This window comes from Sinohyriopsis cumingii, chromosome 5, assembly GCF_028554795.1.
Source record: "Sinohyriopsis cumingii isolate HCF-2022 chromosome 5, ASM2855479v2, whole genome shotgun sequence".
NCBI classification, from domain to species: Eukaryota; Metazoa; Mollusca; class Bivalvia; order Unionida; family Unionidae; genus Sinohyriopsis; species Sinohyriopsis cumingii.
The window spans coordinates 68918660-68940319 of record NC_142965.1 but is presented as its reverse complement, the minus strand read 5'-3'; the positions used below and the strand labels follow the sequence as shown (position 1 = coordinate 68940319).

At 34.3% G+C, this 21660-nt stretch overlaps 1 protein-coding gene across 1 annotated transcript; it reads right to left on the bottom strand.

Moving 5' to 3' along the window:
• Window positions 1-14843: 14843 nt before the first annotated feature.
• Window positions 14844-19763, bottom strand: LOC149799376 (uncharacterized). The gene is made up of 3 exons (XM_089957066.1): window positions 19752-19763; window positions 18474-18781; window positions 14844-17731 (listed from the first exon to the last, which is right to left on the bottom strand). Exons 2-3 carry the CDS (start codon window positions 18772-18774, stop codon window positions 17691-17693), a joined length of 342 nt encoding a protein of 113 aa, XP_089813192.1. The 5' UTR covers window positions 18775-18781; window positions 19752-19763; the 3' UTR covers window positions 14844-17690.
• Window positions 19764-21660: the final 1897 nt, after the last annotated feature.

Below are 21660 nucleotides of genomic sequence, written 5' to 3'. Positions count from 1 at the left end.
ACAACATACAACTAACAGTTTAAAAGCCTAGCTTCTACTGAGATTATTTCTCCAAAACATGGGTTATATGGTCTTTCCAAACGTAAACAAGGGTCATGTGATTATCTTTTGGAAGTTTGTAGAAGCAAGTACTTGTTACAGATCACGTTTACCTAGTGTGCCCCTGACGAAAACCAATCATTTTTAGACTAAGAAATAAAATATGTAAAAAATTGTTTATATCTTAAAGACAAAGTCCCATCATGACCTTGGAAACAACCAATCGTTTTAAAATAAGATAGAACTTGTTTACGAAGGTTGCTACAAATTATGAAATAAGGTCAGGATTTAGATCAACACCTGGTGTTTATAAACTAACAGCAAGGTCAAACTATTTTCTAAAAAGATATCTCTAGTGAATAAATTTACATTACAATATCATGTAATGAAAACGAATTAACAAAATAAAACTGACGAACAATTAAATTGAAATAAATATATATTAGATCAGATATAATTAAATAAAATATAGAAAACACTCCCCCCTACAGAAAAAGAAACATTTATACATAAAGCGTTCTTTTTACCACAGACTAATTATAGATGAGTTTTAAAATAACTCATATAAATTACACAGTGTACATGAAATAATATATTGTTATACAAGGGAAAGTGCGTCTGCTATTAAACTGTCTTTTCCCTTGATGTGCTTGATGTCCAGATTATATTCCTGTAACAAAAAACTCTACCGTAGTAGTCTTTGAGTTTTATTTTTCATCTTGCCGATGAAAGTAAGGGGGTTGTGGTCACTAAATACAATAATCGAAGAAGGAGCTGAACTAAGGTACACTTCAAAATGTTTTAATGCCAATATCAAAGCCAAACATCCCTTCTCGATTGTTGAATAATTCCTTTGGTGCTTATTTAATTTCTTGGACAAATAGCACACTGGATGATCGATACCACTTTCACCTTCTTGAATCAAAACTGCTCCAACCCAAACATCACTTGCATCAACAGACAGTTTAAAAGATTGGCTGAAATTTGGAGCTGTAAGAACTGGCGCACATTTAAGTATGGCTTTCAACTTGTCAAAACCCTCCTAACATTTTTCAGTCCAAAGGGGTTCAGGGGTTCAGCAATTTGTCAGGGGTTCTGCAATTATAGAAAAATTGGAACAACATTTTCTATAGTATCCGGCCATACCCAAAAATCGCATCGCTTATTATAAACAGGCAGTGGAAATTCAGAGATATCATTGACCACAGCATCTATATGTATAACATGTCCATGTCCCACGATGTGTTCTAGGAAAGTTACGCTAGCACGGCAGAACTCACTTTTAGATAAATTAAAATTGTCAAATATGCATCAGTGAGTCTGTCAAAGAATTTCCGAATTGTTGCTAAATGTTCTTTTCAGGTGTCGTTGTAGATGATGACATCATCGATGTAAGCATCACAATTGTCTATACCAGAGGTAATTACATTCATGAGACGTTGAAATGTACTTGGTGACCCTTTAATCCCAAACGGCATTACTTTATATTGGTAAAGTCCATCTGGAGTCACGAATTCCGAAATTTACTTTGTTCCTTCCGTTAGTGGTATCTGCCAAAATCCTTTCAGAATGTCAAATTTGGTGAAATACTTGGCATTTCCGATCTTATCAATACAGTCATCGATTCTTGGTAATGGGAATGAATCTGTTTTCGTCACACTACTCACCTTCATATAATCAGTACACATACGGAAAGTTTTATCTGGTTTTGGAACAAGTATGCATGGTGAACTCCAATCACTTTTACTGGGTTCTATAAAATCATTATCCAGCAAATATTGAATTTCTTTTTTCAAGTATTCCTATTTGAGAGGGTTCATCCTGTACGGGTGTTGTTTCAAAGGTTTGGAATTTACAATTGCAACATCAATCATGGAAAATGTTGTTTGTCTTTGTAGGAGGATCTGAAAAAAAGCACTCATATTCAAATAATAACTGTTTAAGTTCATTTCTTTCTTGCTCTTGCAAATGTGAAAGTTTCTGGTCCAGATCTTTCATAATTTATGAATTCTGAAGATTTGTCACTCGAATATCAGTAGAATCCGATGATATTACTTCACGTAAATCTTCACTGAGTGGGACAGGTACAACTAAATTAATTACATGTTTAACATGGCAATCTCTTTCAAAATACTCTTTTAGCATGTTAATGTGACAGAGCTGGTTTTGTTTACTCCTCCCAGGAGTATTTATGATGTAATTTAAATCATTTATTTTCCTGTCAACTGTGTAGGGACCATAATACTTGGCCTGAAGAGGATTTTGTGGTATTGACAAGAGAGCCAGGACTCTATGACCAGGCTGAAAGCTCCTTTCCTTCGAGTTTTTATCATATCTTGACTTCATTTTGTGTTGAACAGAGTGCAGATTTAATCTTGCGACCTCACAAGCCTTTGACAACTTATATTTAAAATTGGAAACGTAGTCAAGAAGATTATTTTCAGAATCTTCATTAGAAAGAAGTTTCTCTTTCGATAACTTCAATCTTCCATGCACAGTGTATGCAAAAACCAGGTCAAAGGGGCTGAAACCTAAAGATTCTTGAACTGATTCCCTAACAGCAAACAATAGTAAATTAATGCCTTCATCCCATCCTTTACCCGTATGAAAACAATATGATCGAATCATATTTTTCAAAGTCTGATGGAATCTTGTAAATGCCCCTTGGCTCTCAGGGTGATAGGCAGATCATTTGAATTGTTGAATGCCTAATTCGTACTTGCTGGAAAATTCCAGACATGAAATTTGAGCCAAGATCAGACTGTACGGACTTGGGAAGGCCAAATTGAGTGAAAAACTTTATTAAAGCTTTTACTATTGTTTTCGATCTTATATTCCTCAAGGGCATTGCCTCTGGAAACCTTGTTGACGCACACATAATGGGCAACGGGTATTGGTTACCTGACTTGGTTTTAGGTAAGGAACCAACACAGTCTACCATAATTCTACTGAATGGTTCATCAAAGGCAGGAATAGGTTGTAAATGAGCCTTGATAATTTTCTGATTAGGTCTTCCTACCATTTGACAGGTATGACAAGATCTACTGTATTTACTAACATCACTTTTGATTTTTGGCCAATAGAAAAGAGTTAAGATCTAGTGATAAGTTTTATTGATCCTAAATGACCAGCCAATGGAGTTTCATGGGCCAGACTAAGCATTTCCTGTCTGTAAGGTTTTGGAAGTACGATTTGATAGTACACTGACTTTTCTTCCTCATCAGGTACCTCGGAAGGTCTCCTTTTCTCATAAGAATTCCATTTTTAACGAAATAACAGTCAGGAACTTCAGTAGCTTCAGTTTCATTAATGGCCTTCTAAAACAAACAGGAGATCTCAGGATCTTTTTCCTGTTCAAAGACAAGTGATTGTCGTTTATCAACCTGATTAGAATAAAGAGAATGAGTCGTTAAAAGAGGATCACTGTGATCAATACCTTCTGATCGATCCAAACAAGGACTGAAAGTGACCCATCAAAAGCCTGACCAATACAAGTGTCAGCTAAAGGAATACTTTCCTTATCAACATCATTCTCCAGAGTTTTTTTTGCCATAACTCTGGTAACTGCACAGGCTGGAAATACATCAGGGATTTATTTTTCAATTGGACCGACTTTCTGATCCAAGCAAGGCTTGTCAGTTACAGGTCGTTGCCTAGTAATAAATGATTGCCTTAGACGGTAAAACAGAGACTGTTCCGACTGTCACGGGTCCTGAAACTAAGTCTGATGACAAATTTACACAATGGAGAGGAACATTACAAAGCTGCACTCTACTCCCTGATCCAACAAATGTACTGATTTCAGTAAATGACCTTGACCTTGACCTCTTAAAAATAAGATTATTTGGAATAGTTCTGTCTTGATTCTGATGCCTATTTTTCAGTTTGTAGCAATCAGAAATAACGTGTCCTTTTCTAGTCCAATAGGTACATGTAGAAAGAGACAAGGATCTTGAATCAAGCTTTTCTGAAATTTGATTTTAAGAAGTTGTGCCAGTTTGAGTTTTAGTAGGGCTTGTATTAGGCTGAAATACTTTTCTGCCAAAAGACTGTTGATTAGAAGTCTTATTTACAAAAGGAACGTTATGAGTTAAAGAATACTCATCAGCAGCTCGAGCAGCATGTTCCAAGGTTTCAATCTGATGCTCGTCAAGATAAGACTTAAAGTCACTATGGACACAGTTTTTGAAATCTTCAATTAATACAAGCTGTTTGAGACTTTCATAATCTCGTTCAACTTTCTTGGCTAAGCACCATCTATCAAATAATTGCTCTTTTTCTCTAGGAAATTCGACATTCGTTTGTCCAGTTTCTTTTTATATTTTCTGAACTTTTGCTGATAAGCTTCAGGGACTAACTCATAACACCCTAGGATGCATTCTTTAACCACATCATAGTTACCATATTGGTGAACTGACAGTGAATTGTAAATATCACGTCTTGCCAGTGAGTACACATTGTTATAATTGAGTCCAATGCTCCCTTGGCCACTTCATATTTTCAGCAACGTTTTGAAAACGAGTACAATATTTGTCTACTTCTTTTTCTCTGAATGGGGGCAGTAAGATAATATTCTTTGAAAGATCAAAACTTAAATTTGGATTTGAAGTATGAATGTGCTTTTCACTTGCGAGTTCCATTTTGTTTCATTTTACATTGATATTCCCTCTCTTTCTCTCTTTCTTCCATATCTGTTTGTTTTTCTTATAACTGTATTTGCATCTGTTTTTCTTGTAATTGTATTTGTCTTTCTTTCTCTTTTTCTTCTGCTTGTAAATGCATTTGTTTGTCTTTCTCTTTTTCCTGTCTCTCTCTCCTCTTTCTCAAATTGTCAAATTATTTTTTTTCTTCTCCAATTTCATTTGTTCTTTCTCTTTCTCCAATTTCATTTGTTCTGTTTCTTTTTCCAACTGTAACTGCGTTTGCATTTGTTTTTCCCTCATTATCTTTCTGAAATTCCAGCTTCCTCAACTCCAATTCCATTTTGTATTTTAATTCTAATTCTTTCATTTTTGTTTCAGAGTCTGATACAGACTTACTGACTGAAATCAATGCACTTTTATCCAAAACATTCTTTCCTACCAAATACTAAATCAAAATATTTCTTATTTCCTGTTTCGTTAAGGAAGCCTTTACTTCAGAAAGATCGTATTTTTTTGCAAGTTGAATCAAATCATCTTTTGGGAAAAGATCTAATTGTTCCTGAGTAGGATTTGAAAGAAAGATTTCTACTTTTGATGCCATTTTAGAAAAAGCTTGCCGATTTCACTAAGATTCCAAAAACTAGGGGAATTCAAATTTCAAACAAAAAAGTTTTCTGAAATATTCTATCCTAAATTCAAAATGATCCTTAGGACGAGCCCCCAATTTCTTATGTCACTTGTTTAGGCTCGAATAAACATTAACACAAGAAAGAGTGAAAACAACAAGCTTTGAAAAATACAATAATCTATTTCCCTGGAAAAATTCTGCAAAAGTGAAGAAAAAAATATGAACTTACGGTTTTGTAGAATCAAATCCAAAATAATCCAAAAGTAATCCGAGAATAAAATTTTAGTAGTCCTAATAACAAAATGTTCTACTGGTTTCAAGTTAGAATCCCGACGAAGAATCCAAGATGGAAGACGATGACGTATGCTGCAATCTGTAGTGTTGAAGTCTACAGTTCCTTGTAGAAACAAACATTCTCTCCGCTTTCTGATAGCAAATAAAGTTTAATATAAAAAACTGTTCTTGTTCCACAATATTACTTGAACACACGTATTTTCCAGACAAATAACAGAATTAATCCTTTTGAATCCAAGTAATTTGAAATAACTCCAAACAGCACAACATACAACTAACACTTTAATAGTCCAAAACATGGTTTAATTGGTCTTTCTAAAACGTAAACAAGGGCCACGTGATCATCTTCTGACAGTTTATAGAAGCAAGTACTTGTTACAGGTCACATTTATCCAGTGTGACCCTGACGAAAACCAATCATTTTTACTCTCTGAGATAATAAAATTGTTTATATCTTAAAGACAAAGTCCTATCATGACCTTGGAAACAACCAATCATTTAAAATAAAATTGAACTTGTTTACGAAGGTTGCTACAAATTATGAAACAAGGTCAGGATTTAGATCAACACCTGGTGTTTATAAACTAACAGTCAAGTTCAAACTATTTTCTAAAAAAATATCATCTCTAGTGAATAAATTTACATGACAATATCATGTAATGAAAAATAAAAAATAAAAACTGACAAACTATTAAATTGAAATAAATATAGATTAAATCAGATATAATTAAATCAACAAGTTCGACGAATTCGGGACTCGTATGTAGGAAATGTACAAACTATCCAATAAAGCCTATTAAATGAGTTTACGACGAGAAGATGCAAATACACGGGGGAAATGTGATGTGGACACCATCCCTGACTCATAAATATGCTGCAGACCACAATCACTTCACCCATGCCACCTAACCCTGGTAAGAGAAGCGACCTTAAGAAAGAGGGCAACTGACGTAATACATGGGCAAGTATATATCGCAAAGTGCAGAAGCTTGGGCTTTAGAGTCAATACGCCCATCCTCCTGAGCTGAGCCAAAGCATTCAGAAGGTAATTGTCATTGTGTAGTTCTTGTCCGTCGAAACGTTTGGTTCCAAGCGAAATGCCTTGAACTGCACACCTTACGCATAGGTAACATGCTCTTCAGGTTTTCCTCAACTACATCTTAAGAAATTATCATAGCGGAAAATTCCGTGCTCAGGCGTCTAAGATTTTTAAATGTAAATATTGACACTCGAAAACACAATCGTACAAAAAAGACGTAATAATTTCTAGCAGTTCATCGAATAAAAACACAAACAAAACAAAGGATAAACAGAATATCCCTGAGTTGCCTATAGCCGGTGCACTCCGTTTTATTCTCCTTCCACTCCACCATACTGAAGAGGTGGAGCTGTTATCTCCATCACCTCCATCAAACAGAAGAAGTTTAGATAAATAATAACCCAGGATAGGAATGTACCATGTTATTATAAATATAAACGATGCTATTATTGATATGAGGGTATGGGCACGTTGCATTCGGCGACCCAGAACCGACAACGATTTTTCCATGTAGAACCTTTGCAAACTAAATATGACGTTTCTATCTTAATAAGTTTATGCATGCAGTAATTGACATAGCTTCAGATATGGTTTGCGATTTTTTCTCTAAGCAAAAACGGTCTTGTCTGTCCTGAGTATACATATTCCTTGTGGTCAGTGATCTGAGAAAATAAAATAGAGAAGAGAAATATTCAAGGCAAGTCAACGATGATGTTACGAAACTTCAGACAAAATAAAATGTATTATGTTATCACCCACATCACTATTAATTGTTCATAATACAGTCTGAGGAAGAGTATCAGCAATTTTATAGAAAATCACTTCATTTTTAGATCTTAAGGAGACACATTAGTTAAAATGCCATGTATCCTTAATGTACTTTTGAAGCAGCTTGAATATATTCAAATTTTGTTCAGTTGCACGTTCAGAAGTGCCAGTCAGATTAATGTTTGTGCAATTTTTTTTTTTGGGGGGGGGGGGGGCAAGCTTTTCGTTTAGACCAAATATTAGATTTTGACTCTGAAGTGTGTATTGAGTAAAAATGAAAGAAAAAAAAAATAACGATATGCATTTTCTACTTCTACCTCACAGGTACGAAAGAGGTTTAACTCTCATGTAATTGTCGTACTGATCTTTCTGAGGTCTCTATATTGTTTTTTTCACCCTAATATAAGCAATAGAGTATTGAATTCACAAAATGATTATAAGAAGGAATGATATTGTTTAACGGGGTAATATACGTTTTAAAGTTTAAGAAGTCGTTTGCCGAATTGACATATACAAGATTAAAACATTTAAGGAAATAAATATATAAAGCGTAAAATTTAATTTAGACAATTTTTTTTTCTATTACTAAGAATGTATCGTGACGTAACTCCCACCAAAGGAGGAAGTACTTTATTTAAATAACCTGGTAAATCATTATAAGTAATGCTGTGAAACATACAGAGTTCGTGAAATTTTCTTCTTTCTGAGGTCTGTGACCAGCCGCATTCCTCAGTTACTGCATGCGTGGGCACTTCTGATTAAACACGTAACTATCCCAGCAGCCTCTAATTGTATTCCTCTAATATTTTCTAGTCTGCTTTTCAACGTCCATCCCAAACGAGATCTGCATATTTCTGACATAGGCCTAATAAATGAAAAGTAAATTATATCTAAGGATTTTCTAGCCATCTTGTACTTGAGTAAACTTATATTTGATGTATTTTTAAGTGCATTTTGGAAGTGCGGTAAAAAGTGTAACGCCCAAGTGTTTATGATTGTCAAGAAAATTATTCATATAGGAACGTCGAGTTGGGAAAGATTGGGTTTTTAGTTTTGCTGAAAAACCTGACTTCGTTTTTGTTTGTAGGGTTGAAGCGTACCAACTATTGTTTTGACCGGTCGTATATAGTTTCAAAGTCGACATTGGTTACACACTGAATATCTTGCATACTGGTAGAAGCGTAAGAAAGAGTACTGTCTTCAGCAAACGTCTGGTGAGACTAGGTATATTATCAGCATTTCACTGATTAATACAAGAAACAATACTGGCCATAGAACTGAACCCTGCGGCACCACAGCTGAATCAAGCTGAATTGTAGATTCTGGGGATTTCACAACAATTACTGTTATATTGGAGTCATAGTGAACCATTTACTTATAACTGATTCTCCATAGCTTTTTAGTTTATGGATAAGGTCTTTATGCCAGACTCGGTCGAAATCCGTCAATACATAGAGAAAACTACATATGTGTTTTTTTCCGAGCGGGTGGGGAAAAAAGTTTGATACTGCGTAGGAATGTCAAGGTCATCAGGCCGAGACTATATTCTTACGCCGCATCAAACAAGTTCTTTTCTCCGACTCGGATCAAAACACTTATGTGGTTTTGTATTTATTACATATTCTCTTTTTATTCGCGCATTCGTTAAAAACATAATGTATACTTAAACAATAAATTAGACATTTCACGTTTTATGAAATATAGTGTATAACCCACAACGTGTATACATGTATTTAACCATGCTTGAGCCTATATACACAATGCATTTGCATCATTGGTTTGTCTGCATTTCAATATGGACTTACTCTTTAGCGTTGAATTTTAAAAATGTTGTATGGGATGTATGGATGGATTTAATATAGTCACATGCAAGTGACCGTTTTCTTTACTTCTCAATCAAATAGGTTACAGACCCGTAAGTATCCCCTTTTCTGACACACTTTATGCTGAATATCCACTATACTTCCAAGCAAAGTTCAGGGTAAACTTTACAGACTAACAGTAGTTTAATGCATTAAAGATTATAAAGAAAGCTCATTCATTTACAATACATTAAACCGCTCTATTTGTATGCGATAATTTAAGAATAAAATTACGAAATGAAAGATTCGATCTCATTCTAACATGCGGAATATATTTTAAATATTCATTTGGTTATAATTTAACAAGAGAATGTTAAACATTATTGCATTATTGATCTGTTTTATTTTTATTTTCTACTTGAACAGTCGCAAGAATTGAGAACATAAACATACACTTCCCACATCGTCCCTCATTGCTAGACATCACGATAAACCGTCACACAGCAGACATCGTAGCGACACGACACTAAAATTGTTTAGGTTATGTTAAAAGTCCAAAACGCACCCCCACATTGTCCCCCAGTGATCTTGATAATACTGTACGTAATGGATGTAATACTTCTTTTTGTGGGTCACATACTGCTCTCTTATATACGTTTACCTTTATGTCACGTGCACTTGATTTTAGCAGATCACAATCTGACCCCTCGATGACTCCGATCAAATTTTTCGATACCATCTGTGCATTCAGTCCTTATGGACTAACACCACTGTAAAGAAGACATTCCACAACTTTCATCCATGTACTATTTAAGAAACTTTACTGATTGAAAAGGGCCATTTATACTCCTATGTTTATTCGATGTTTCGTGTCTTGTACACACGGGCACACAGGTCACCTAAACTTCCGGTCTACTTCGTAGTGAATCGTGATCGCTTCAGTGATTGGATCTTTTCTTGAGTAAGCCTTTTCAAACATCGCTATCAATCGCTACATTTCGGCCTAACCCGGCAAAAATGCACTCGGAATATCCTCGGTATTTTCCGTCAATTCTGTTAACTGTTCCGATCGTTACATGAGTAATAATAATTGCCGGGAATATATTTAACAAATATTTCACATATTAATTGCAATGGTTTTATTTTCAGCGTTTTCTAAATAGCCATATAGGTGAGCTCTGGATGTGTGTGACAAAAGATTTGCTTTTAAAAATTATATACTTATTTAGTCTAGAGGTAAGTAATTACCCGAATTTCAACTGATATGTAATTTAACTGTTAAATATAGCTTTGTAAATCTTTCTCCTAACGTTAAATATTTGGATCTCATATAGAATTTACACTGTCAAGAAAACAAAAGGATTAACTTAATTAATTCTTGTTTAATTATTTGTAACTAGTTTGCACACACAAACACAACATTTTATTCAAAATGTATACATGCTAGGACCTGTACAGCCAACAACACAGAACCAACCTTGGTAGGTGGGTGGTCAGATTTGGTTACGTGACACTGTACTCTTTGTAAATGATATGTCTTTTATTTTGTTAAGCTTCACTTTTTCATGTTGTATATGTACTCTTTGTAAATGATATGTCTTTTATTTTGTTAAGCTTCACTTTTTCATGTTGTATATGCGCGTGAATGTAAAAGGTATAAAACAGTGATATTTGCTGTTGAATTATTTGTACAGGGCCACACTATAATTTTGTTAGGCCAAAGTAGGACAAGCAAAAGGGTTGTGGTGAGGGAAATACGAAATACATTGTCTGCAGCAGATAAAAGTGTGATTGTAACTGGCACAACAGGCATTGCATCACTGAATGTGAAATGATGCACAGTGCATTCCTAGTCTTTGGTTGGTGATGGTAGATGTGACAGTGATGAACATTTTGATTCACGCAAAAATATTTTGAAAACAGACTGTTTGACAATTCAGGAGATTTCTATACTATCATTGAAACTTGGACAAATTGAACATGCAAGTAGAATGATTAAGCATTCAGATCTGTATTTTGGAGGTATAAAAGTTATTGCAAGTAGGGACTTTTTTCAGCTTCAACCTGTACCTGACCCATTCATATGCGATTGAAATGAATCTTGCTTCAAATCCACCATTTTTCCCAATGGTATTTGGGTACATAAATGACCCTGATGAGGTAATAAGACAAGATGAATTAGATTCCTAAAGGCTTTCAATGATGGTTCAAAGGAATAAATCCAGGAAGATACTAAAAACGTGATGACGAGACTGCAGGACATCTATCTTCTGGAGATGACCTAATAACACTTTGTGGACAGAACTTTGATTATGAAATATACAATGCGTACAAACCTATGCCAGTGGATGGTCTATGAATGTCTTATTAGTTAGTAGATGTGAGTGACAATAATCAGTGCAATAAGTTGTGTGCTCCAAAAGTATTTCACTTGAAAATCGACTGTCCAGTTATGCTGGTCAAAAACTTAAGCACAGCACTTGTAAATGGTTTCCATGGAAAGATTTTGGCAGTGAAGGAAAACTCTGTGACAGTTGATTTTCAACATAATTTAGTTCACTTGAGAAGAGAAAGTTTTATTGTTTACCATTGAGAAGAATACTGTTGCCAAAGGGCATCAAATTCCACTCTTAATGTCTTCCAAGGTGACCATTCACAAAGCACAAATTTGACTTTACATGGAGTTGAAGTTGATGCATCAAATAGTTTTGCACCATGTCAGTTAGGTATAGCAATAGGGAAGACAAGAAATAAAAAGGACTAAAGGTTAACGGTTTCAGTTATCAGACCTTTCACATTTATACATATGGCAATATTGTCATATTTGTACATTGTGCTTTTGGACTTTGGTTACATGCACTAAATTCACATGCACTTGTTTGTATCAGTAAAAGGGGAAAACTAACGACAACTACATCATCTGGTCTCATTTAACATGTTATGTGTGAGTTATTATTGGATTGCATTTCTTTCACATTTCACACATACACTGTCTTGCAGCCACGTGCTACAACTGGATTTGTTTTTGCAAAACGACCTGTAGATTTAACACTTATAACAAATTCTCATGAAATAATAGGAATAGCAAAATATATTGAAAATATTGTTCTTAGAAAGGATGACGTATAGTTAACAATGACGGCATTCTGGTTATAGTCTCCGATAGTAAAGGAAGACATCTGCAATCTCAGTTACCCTTTATAGGTATTAATTCCGATGAAATTTTACATAGTTTAACCAGATGTAGAACTCCAGAACAGCTTTCATAACCTCTCAAAAAAGCGTGAGGTTCTTTCAAGAATATACAGTAATGATTTGGTATTATTTTGGCCTGGAACATGTGATGTAAACAAATAAAGGTGGTAAACTTATTCTTCTTTGGCACAGAACCATATCGTATATTTCGTACAGGAAAGTTTTAACTTTTAATGCTTTTGAAAGGTATCCCCAATATAAATTTCGACTCTTTGAGATTCTCTCTATGTTTACCACATTTTTTTAATTGACCTAGTGAGAAGACGGAAAAGGAAAAGATTGTCCACAAAGTAAGTTGAAACTGTATTGTATTGGTATTCATTCAGTTTTTATCTACTGCTGGATGGCATGCGTCCGAATTCAATAGTGGCAAGATAGTTGCTACGTAGGAGTTTGGAATGTTGTGACAATGATTGAAGTGTACACAGATTTTTCCATTTTAATTTCCAAGGTTTCTTGGCCAGTGCTATATTATTCTTTATTATTTATTATTCTTTATCTGTCAGACCTTCCTGATTCAGACCACCTTTCAATTATATGCACTGTGTTATGTCATGCCATGAATGCTGCATTGCACTTACGTTTGTTACATTTGGTACAAAACTTTTAATTTACTTTGACTTGAAACAATATTACGGTCATCTCCTCATGCATGATATCCATAACACATATTTGCTTTTATCTCAATCATGATAATGAGATTTTGTAATAATTACAAACCCAGTCCAAAAGTAATCATATTAAATATATGGTATCTTTTTAAATTGATGTAATAATTTTTATTCTAATTATCTACGTTTTACCATGAAAAGGTGTAGCACTGGATGGCTTCAAATTTAATATTGTTGGGGGTGGGTGCACTAAACAAAATTTGGATGTCCATATGAGCATACAGATGCCTAGAAGGTTCAATAACTGCTTCATTCCAAATTATGATTTTCGGGGGTTGGTGCCTGAGTATTTTTTTTTAGCCATGAAATGTCTCTCAATATTCTTTTCTTAATAATACAATGTAGTCTGAAGCTTTTTTAACGGTCCATATATCATGACAAGAAATATATTTTTTTATCTATTTGACACCCTAAAATTTGATTCAGATATGTCTAGGACCTTATTTCCACCCACGTTTTTTAAAACACAAAACTAATACCATTCACACATTTGCATTTGCTTCAGGTGGAAAATAATTATAAACTAGTTAATTGGGAAGTTTGCTGTCATTAAGTGCATGGGCATTCGTAGGGATGGGATGGGGGATTTCGAACTGAAATATAAATGTCTAGCCAGTCCATACGACATTGTCATTGGAATTTCTGCTATTTTCACAAGTATTTAACTGTTTTTTCTTATGCTTTATTTTTGCTAAATGGGTTTTCACGATATCTGTCTCAAGAAAAAATATTTCGAATTTCCCTCCTCTCGTTAAACATGGCATTAGGAATGTCTCTTGTTTTATGCAAATATTTCGGGGTTATGACCGTTACAATACCAGCATAATATAGTAAATGAGCAAATTAGTTCAGACAAATGTACGAAGTTTTATTTTCCGAATGAGCAAGAAAGAAGAAATATGAAATCCGAATTTGAATTAGAATTGTTCTTGTTCTCCGGTATTCATCGTTTGTTGCTTATTGTTAACGCCCAATAGTCGCGTTTACTCCGAAGTAGATCGGAGGCTGAGTTGTGGCCTGTGTGCCCTGTGTGTACAAAACACGAAGCAACGGATAAACGTTGCATAAAAATGGCCCTTTATAATCAGTAAGGCTGCTTATATGGTACATGGATGAAAGATGTGGAATGTCATCTTTACAGTGGTGTAAGTTATGAATAACTAAATGCACAGATAGTATACATTTTGTTTATATCGGAGTCATCGAGGGGTCAATTTGTGACCTGCGAGATTGTTACATTTTGTTAACTGGTGAGTGTACACATTAATATCCCCCTGAATCAAGTGCCTGAGCTTTATGTTACAAATGTTTGTCAGTTTCATCTTCAGATTTAATAGACAATGTTGATTCCTTGGTAATTTTAATAGACAATGTTGATTCCTTGGTAATTTTAATAGACAAAATTACAAGTCTCTCCACTTAAACTCGCTCCTACAAAAATATATAATTTAGCAGATTATATCATGCAACTCTGAAGCTTCAATAGATTTTTAGCTCTATTCGGTGTTTTAGATGATTCGCGTTGTGGAATGTCTCTTGGGAATTAAGCATGGGGTACAGTTATACCGAAGCGAGGGACACTCTAACCATGTCTTTAATCTTGTCATGATTTTCAGAGTCGTTTTTATTTTGTCTCTATTTTTAAAAATTCCAATACAAATGTTCAGCTTCAATGTACTCTCTCTCTCTCTCTCTCGCTTAAATGTCACCTTGCACAGCAGATTCATCTGATAACTCAGTGTCAAACATTCTTTCCAGCATATAATTATTGTTTTCCAACTCAACAAACTCTAATTTCTCAACCCTGATACCGTGAAATGTACCTAAACTGCTCTTCGCTACCCTCCTATGATCCACAGCGTCAAAAGTGGCCATTTTCATCACATATAACTGCATTTCTTAAAATTTCTAATATTGTTAGCAGTTTTTGAATAATTTAAAATTTATTGCAATAAGTTATTCCCAATTATTTTATAGGTGGACTATTATTTGATACTTTAACTTGAAAAAAAAAGTAGTTCCAGGCTGGGTGTGCCACCGGAAATTTTAGGTGAACGATAGGGATTGTGAGATACACAATAACAGATTGAACATCTTTATTGGACGCTAGATCAGCCGTGTAAGATTAAAAATTGGTTCATAATAAATCGCAAAATATAACACACATATCTTCTTTACAACTGAGGGCTTCACAAACACTGTGATACATGTCTATCAGTTGGTTTACGGCTGAATAATTTGGAAGACAGCCTGGTTGATATTTAAGAACATTTCATGCAAGTAACTGTGCAAGTATTTGAGAATGACCTTTTCCATGATTTTGAATACACGGTTAAGTAACGGAATGAGTCTGTAATTGGTGCGATCATCTTTGCTATCTTTCTTGGATAATGATATTACTACAGCTTTTTCTTCCAAAGAACGGGAAAACTTTTCTTATTAAGAGATCTGCTTAATAAAATATACAGATGTCTTATCATTGCTGGCGCTCCACCCTTTTAAAGATCGTGATTTATCTTATCAGAGCCTCAAGATTTATTTAGAGAAATTGTTCTAATAACGTAGGCAATTTCCTGTCATTGATTACAATGCTTGTCAATTTGTTGAGCGGTAAGTAAACATGAGAAAAGCAAAATTTAAACCCTCAGTCTTTTCTAAATCGGAGAATGCATCGTTTAATATGCCTTCATCCTTAAAGAATGATAACTGTTGTGTATTATTGGATATTTCAAGTATTTGATATCAAAAGAATGTTTGTTTAATAAGTATCGGATAAGTATTCAAAAGACATTTGAGTTGTTTCGGAGATTGTCCTACATTTCGTGGCATTAAGAGTATTTCCTTTGTATATTCTTTTGAGTGTTTATTTTATACCAACGCTTTTGTATTCAGTCCAATCTCTTGAATTGTTTGTTCTGAGGGCTTCTTTTTCAGTCAATTTCTGTGGGGGTTTTTCTGTGTCAAAACAGCAAAACACCAATCATCAAATGACATCATCGTATACTATTTTAGAGAACCTGTCCATATCGCGCTTGCTTTATATAGAGGATCTCAAATTGGTAATGATTTAACATTGAATTTATGTAGCGAGGTGAATAATGTCCAGCTTTTGCGACCCTAGCAAGCTTCACTAATTTAATATAAAATCATTATCCATATGGGATTCTGTTTATCACATAGTTTTATGATAACGGAAATTGCTTAGGCAGAAAGAAGAATTAATTTCTTTCACTCTGACTCAAATGATTTACCTTTCATTTGTTGCTCGTTATAAAATAGTCATTGACACTAGTTAAATTCACATAAACAGTAACATTTAAAAGTAGCTCTTTTAATTACAAATTATAATTCAAAAAGCAATTGTCTTTCTATATCAATGGAACATTTAACACAGATCATGCAGTGGTTGGGTAACTTTTGGTCGGGAAACCGGCATATGTCCACCTTCTTCTCTAAACAGAAGTGAGTTTATTTACTTTTATAAGTTAACCTTTAAAATCTCTCTTGTCATAGGCTGACATATGCATTTAAGTTTAGTTTTGACAACCCATGAGAGGTAAGTAGTAAATTCCCCATGACGCTAGGGTGGCCCCATTTACTACTGAGGTACATTGGTTATATTTCGACTGATATGGCTTGTTTTTTCCAGTGCTGCTTGGGCAATCGATTCGATGGATGGCGGCCACAATGTTGATAGAATAGTATTTAACAAAAGTTCCAGAAAGTTGGGTAAAGAAAATTAACACGGTCGCTCGCAGCCAGTCAATAGAAAGAATACTGAGCAAGAATTTCGAGGGCTTATTTGGGCTAACCCGATTCACAGAAAGTGATTTGTGAACATAATGACATTTCACAAATATTAAACTGTACATACTATCTGTAAAGTGTACGAACAATAAGATGAATATGTGATATCACGATATGACGTTATAAATGGTCTCAGTGTAATTTCTGAGTGTCCGAATGCAATTGAAATCCTTTTAATTCAACGATTTTCGAAGTCCGTCAGATGCTACATTTACAATTTCGTCACTGATAAATATAATCCCATGTTTGTACTGATAAGAAATTTATGAAACTTTGTGAGTTTTCTAGTGTTACGCTCTATAAGGGTATTGAAATAAATGATTACCGTATTCGTCACTTGAAAAACTTCATATTAAATTTGCTTTCCTTTAAAATTATGTGTATAACTAAATGGGATTACAGGATATATTCACTGCGTAAATTAAAATTCGTTTATAGAGAGATTCGACTCATTAATCAATGGAAATAATGATACTTCAGGGCAATCGAGCCGTATTAAGAGCCTGTGTAGATACTATAATGGCTGAAAGTATTATCTTTTTCTTAAATTAAAGATCGTGCCGTTGTTGTCAGGTAAGTCTGATGATATTTGTTTATATACGGGGAAATACAAGAAGTCAAGCAGTCGTATTTAAATTAAAAGATTTTATTTTTCATTTCGATTATCATAAATAAAATATGATGGTAATATTAGGCGACAGACATATTTCAGATGGTCTCATCTCTAGTGCTGTTGGCGGAATTTCATTTTCGCATAAACAGGATAAGAAACAGGATCAATATCACTGTAAAGAAAAGAAATAATTATCATTTAAAATACAGAGATATATAGCAATAAAGATCAAGATAACTCATGCTGCTGTTTTGGTGTCAGTCATATCATTGTTAAATCTACAATAATGACCATGTGATGATGATGGTGACGATGACGAAGTCGATATTGATGATAATGATATTGATAACATCATAATTATTTTTCTTCTTCTTTCTTCTTTTCTTCTTCTTCTTGGACCAGTCTGGTGGCCTAGTGGTTAGAGCGTCCGCCTAGGATGCGGGAGGTCGCAGGTTAGAATCCCGGCCGAGTCATACCAAATAGAACTTACACCTGCCTTGCTAGGCGCTCAGCATTAAAAGGTTAGTGTTAGGACTGATCGACCCGGTGTATGGGTCATGTGACTGTTCTGGACATTATGCTACATATCTGCAGCATGATGCCCCAGTGCTAGACATCACTACAAACTGACATACTGCTGGCATCGAAGCGTTATGACTGAAAATTGTTTAAAGCTACGTAAAAGATCAAAATCACACACACACACACACACACACACACACACACACGTCTTCTTACTCTGACTATTATTATTATTATTTAAAGAACATACTATTTAAAATTTGATAAAGATGGCTGTTTCATCCATTTTGTATATTTATATTAAGATTCTGCGGATATTAATAGTCTTAATGTTATTTCACAGTTTCAACAAGACTGATGTATATTTTAAAAATCGCACGCTTGAAACTTACGGAATATTCCACCTCCACTTCCAGACTGTCCACCCTTCTTTGCATATGGTGCGCCATACAAATTACCGCTCTTTCCATAACCGCCTTGACCTCCTCCTAATCCGTATCCACCACTATATCCTAGACCTCCATATCCACCGCTGTAGCCCATTCCACCGTATCCGAGACCACTGCCGTATCCCAAGCCACCGTATCCAGCGTTGTTATAGTAAGAACTGGTGTATCCTGCCTGTCCCAACTCTCCCAGTGCGAGACCCATTATCATAGCCACGCAGGCAACAATGATGTAAGCTGTCCTCATTTTGAAGCTGGGAATAAAAGATTTGTTACATATCCTAGTTTAGCGGGAGGATCTTTGGTTTGTAAGAGGATATTTTTTCTTTGCTGATAAAAGCGACGTCAGTGGCCTTCATGTTTAAAATAGTTGGCTTTATTTTACGCGCTAGTTTATAAACATTTTCACGTGTATGCATTGAAATTGTGTTTAGCGTCAATCAAGGGGAAGCTACCAGGATCTTGTTGACTTTGTTTTGATGTCCCTTGTAATCATGATCATATATAAAACGAGGATACACTTTTTCTTATTCTTTTTTAAATGGAAACTGTTATTAGTTAAAAGTGAAACAACTTAATTGACCAGTAACCGTTTTGGTTTTCCTTTTGTTGAATATGCGTGAAAATGCATTCAATAAATATAAGTAAATCAAACTTGTATCGGACTCCGTACCGGAAAGTGGTGGTCAAGCAAAAATGGTTACATTAAACGTTTTAGCAAAATGCAATGAAACTAATGTAATAGCAGGTAAGAAAACCAGTTGATAGTTGAAACTGAATGTATTGGTCAGCAAACACCTGTAGTTTTCGAACGACTGTATTCTTGTATCGAGAACAACCAAAACATATTAATGACATTTCATTACAGGTAACTTCCATCAAAGAAATTGAAATTGCGCCGCTTTTTGGATTTTATGCGCAAAAGTACAAGAATGAATGGAATATTGAATTCAAAAGAAAACATAATAGATCTTATCAGTGAGAGATTTATCTTTAAACTGCATGCATTCGCATGATCCAAAAGATGAAAACATGTACATATATTATGGATGTAATTATATATAATCCATTGCAGAAGGAAAACATCTTCTATGGAATTATTACAGATATAATACCCAGTTCAAACAATGTTAAAAATCATTTTCTTCGATGTTTCATTATTCTTTTATAAATATCGCTTATTCAACCCTCACGACCTTTATGCCTGACGTCCTATGTTCTTACCTCTGTACTGCTCGGATGAACTGGCTGTATTGTACCAGATATCGTTCGCTTTTTATACTTACTTCATCGAAGGGTATTAGCTAATGTTCGGACATTACTGATGTAACAGAGACACGTCCACTTCCGCATTGAATGTCCGTGTCGATCTTCAGTCTTATCAGATATTAAAGCTTGCAATAATGTCACAGTGATACATGTTCATGGCAAGTAACTTACAACATATGACCTATATTATTTTTGTTACCACTGAATCAAAAGTACATTTTAAATGAATTTTTTTATTCATCTTAGAATCAAAAGTACATTTTAAATGAATTCATTTATTCATCTATCCAGGTCATGTACATCAAATAGAGAGCCCATGTGGCTTAATGGTTAGGGTGCCGGACTCACAACCAGAAAGACACGGGTTCGTATCCTAGCCAGTGTCAGCTTCTGTGCTTTGTCCTGGGGAAGGCATTTTTGTTGTTGTTGTGAGTGTCGTTGCATCATATAACCTTCATGTATTCCCGTGCTTATAAATATAAAACTAAACCATGACAGAACATGAAAATAATTCACCTGGTCATTTTCATTTATTTGTTTGACTCAATGTTTTCCTTTGGATGTCTAATAAATGACGATCGATACTGATCGAGTAGCATCGATAAAGTATTTGTATGTTTGAAGTTGGTGCTGATTTACGGAACAATTTAAATACTTTTGAGAAAATATATTCGATACTTTGTTGACAGAACTAGGATAACATGAAATGTTATATGAAGAAGCGAGAGATGGATCTATATTATCTATCGTAAGATGAAATCAAAATATGGTGCAAATCTGCAATGATGCTTATTTGTTTGTAAAATTTGAGAAAAAGTGAATCAATTTTGTTACTTGATAATGATATTTATTGTGTTTCTGATTTTTCTGTTGTTTTGTTAAGTTCATAGTAAGTTATTATTTCACTGACTGCGATAAAATGCACCATTCGGTGTAATTTGTGACATTTGCTGCGTACAGCAAGGATGTACAATCCTTGTAAATTCATTCGTGTTCTAATAATTATTCGAGGTAAGATTTTATTACATAATTGTAATGCGCACAGATTTGGTACGGATCTTAAAACAAGACACCTGCAAATTTTACGATTTCGGCCATATATTTTAAAACAGTGTTTAACTTATATTTGACATTACCTTTGTAATATATGTAAATCTCAACTGTAATTGTAAAAGTCACCATCAATAAAAATTGACTTTTAACACACCTTTAATTTTCGTGAAGAAGACCAAAATCGCGAAAAGGACTTAAATTCAAAGGCATTCCTGTATTCAATTTATCGGAGATAATCCATTATGAGATTTAATTTAATGTGACTGTAGAAAAATGACATTAACATCCCTAATCAAAGGGCACATGTATCGGAAATAAAACTAGATATTTCATAATTATTGAGCAGAAATCACTAATTAGCTTGCCTCATCAACTGTTTATTCCTTTTGACGAAATCGCGAATAGGAAAAATTGAAATACTTTTTCATACATATGTGAGAACTAGGTAAGAATTAGGATTAAAGTTGTTTACACCGGCTCTTGATGTAAAGAAATGATTTATTATTCTAAGCAAAGTTAATTAAAAGTGAGGAATCGATTATTTATATCTGCTACACATTTTTCAGTATGCGAAAATTGTTTTGTTAAAGGTAGAAACATACTAGGGTCTTTCAAGTATATTTTATCCATTTTTATATTAGATCCAAGAGATGTTTAAATGTAGCCAGTAAGATGGACTGGAATCTAATCTATAAGTGTTATTATAATATCAGATCAAACTGTTACATTAAAGGAATAATGAATTTAATAAGTTTTTGTGGTACAAAAGGATACTGAGCATTAGAACTGTTGTAAATTCACTTCTATTTGA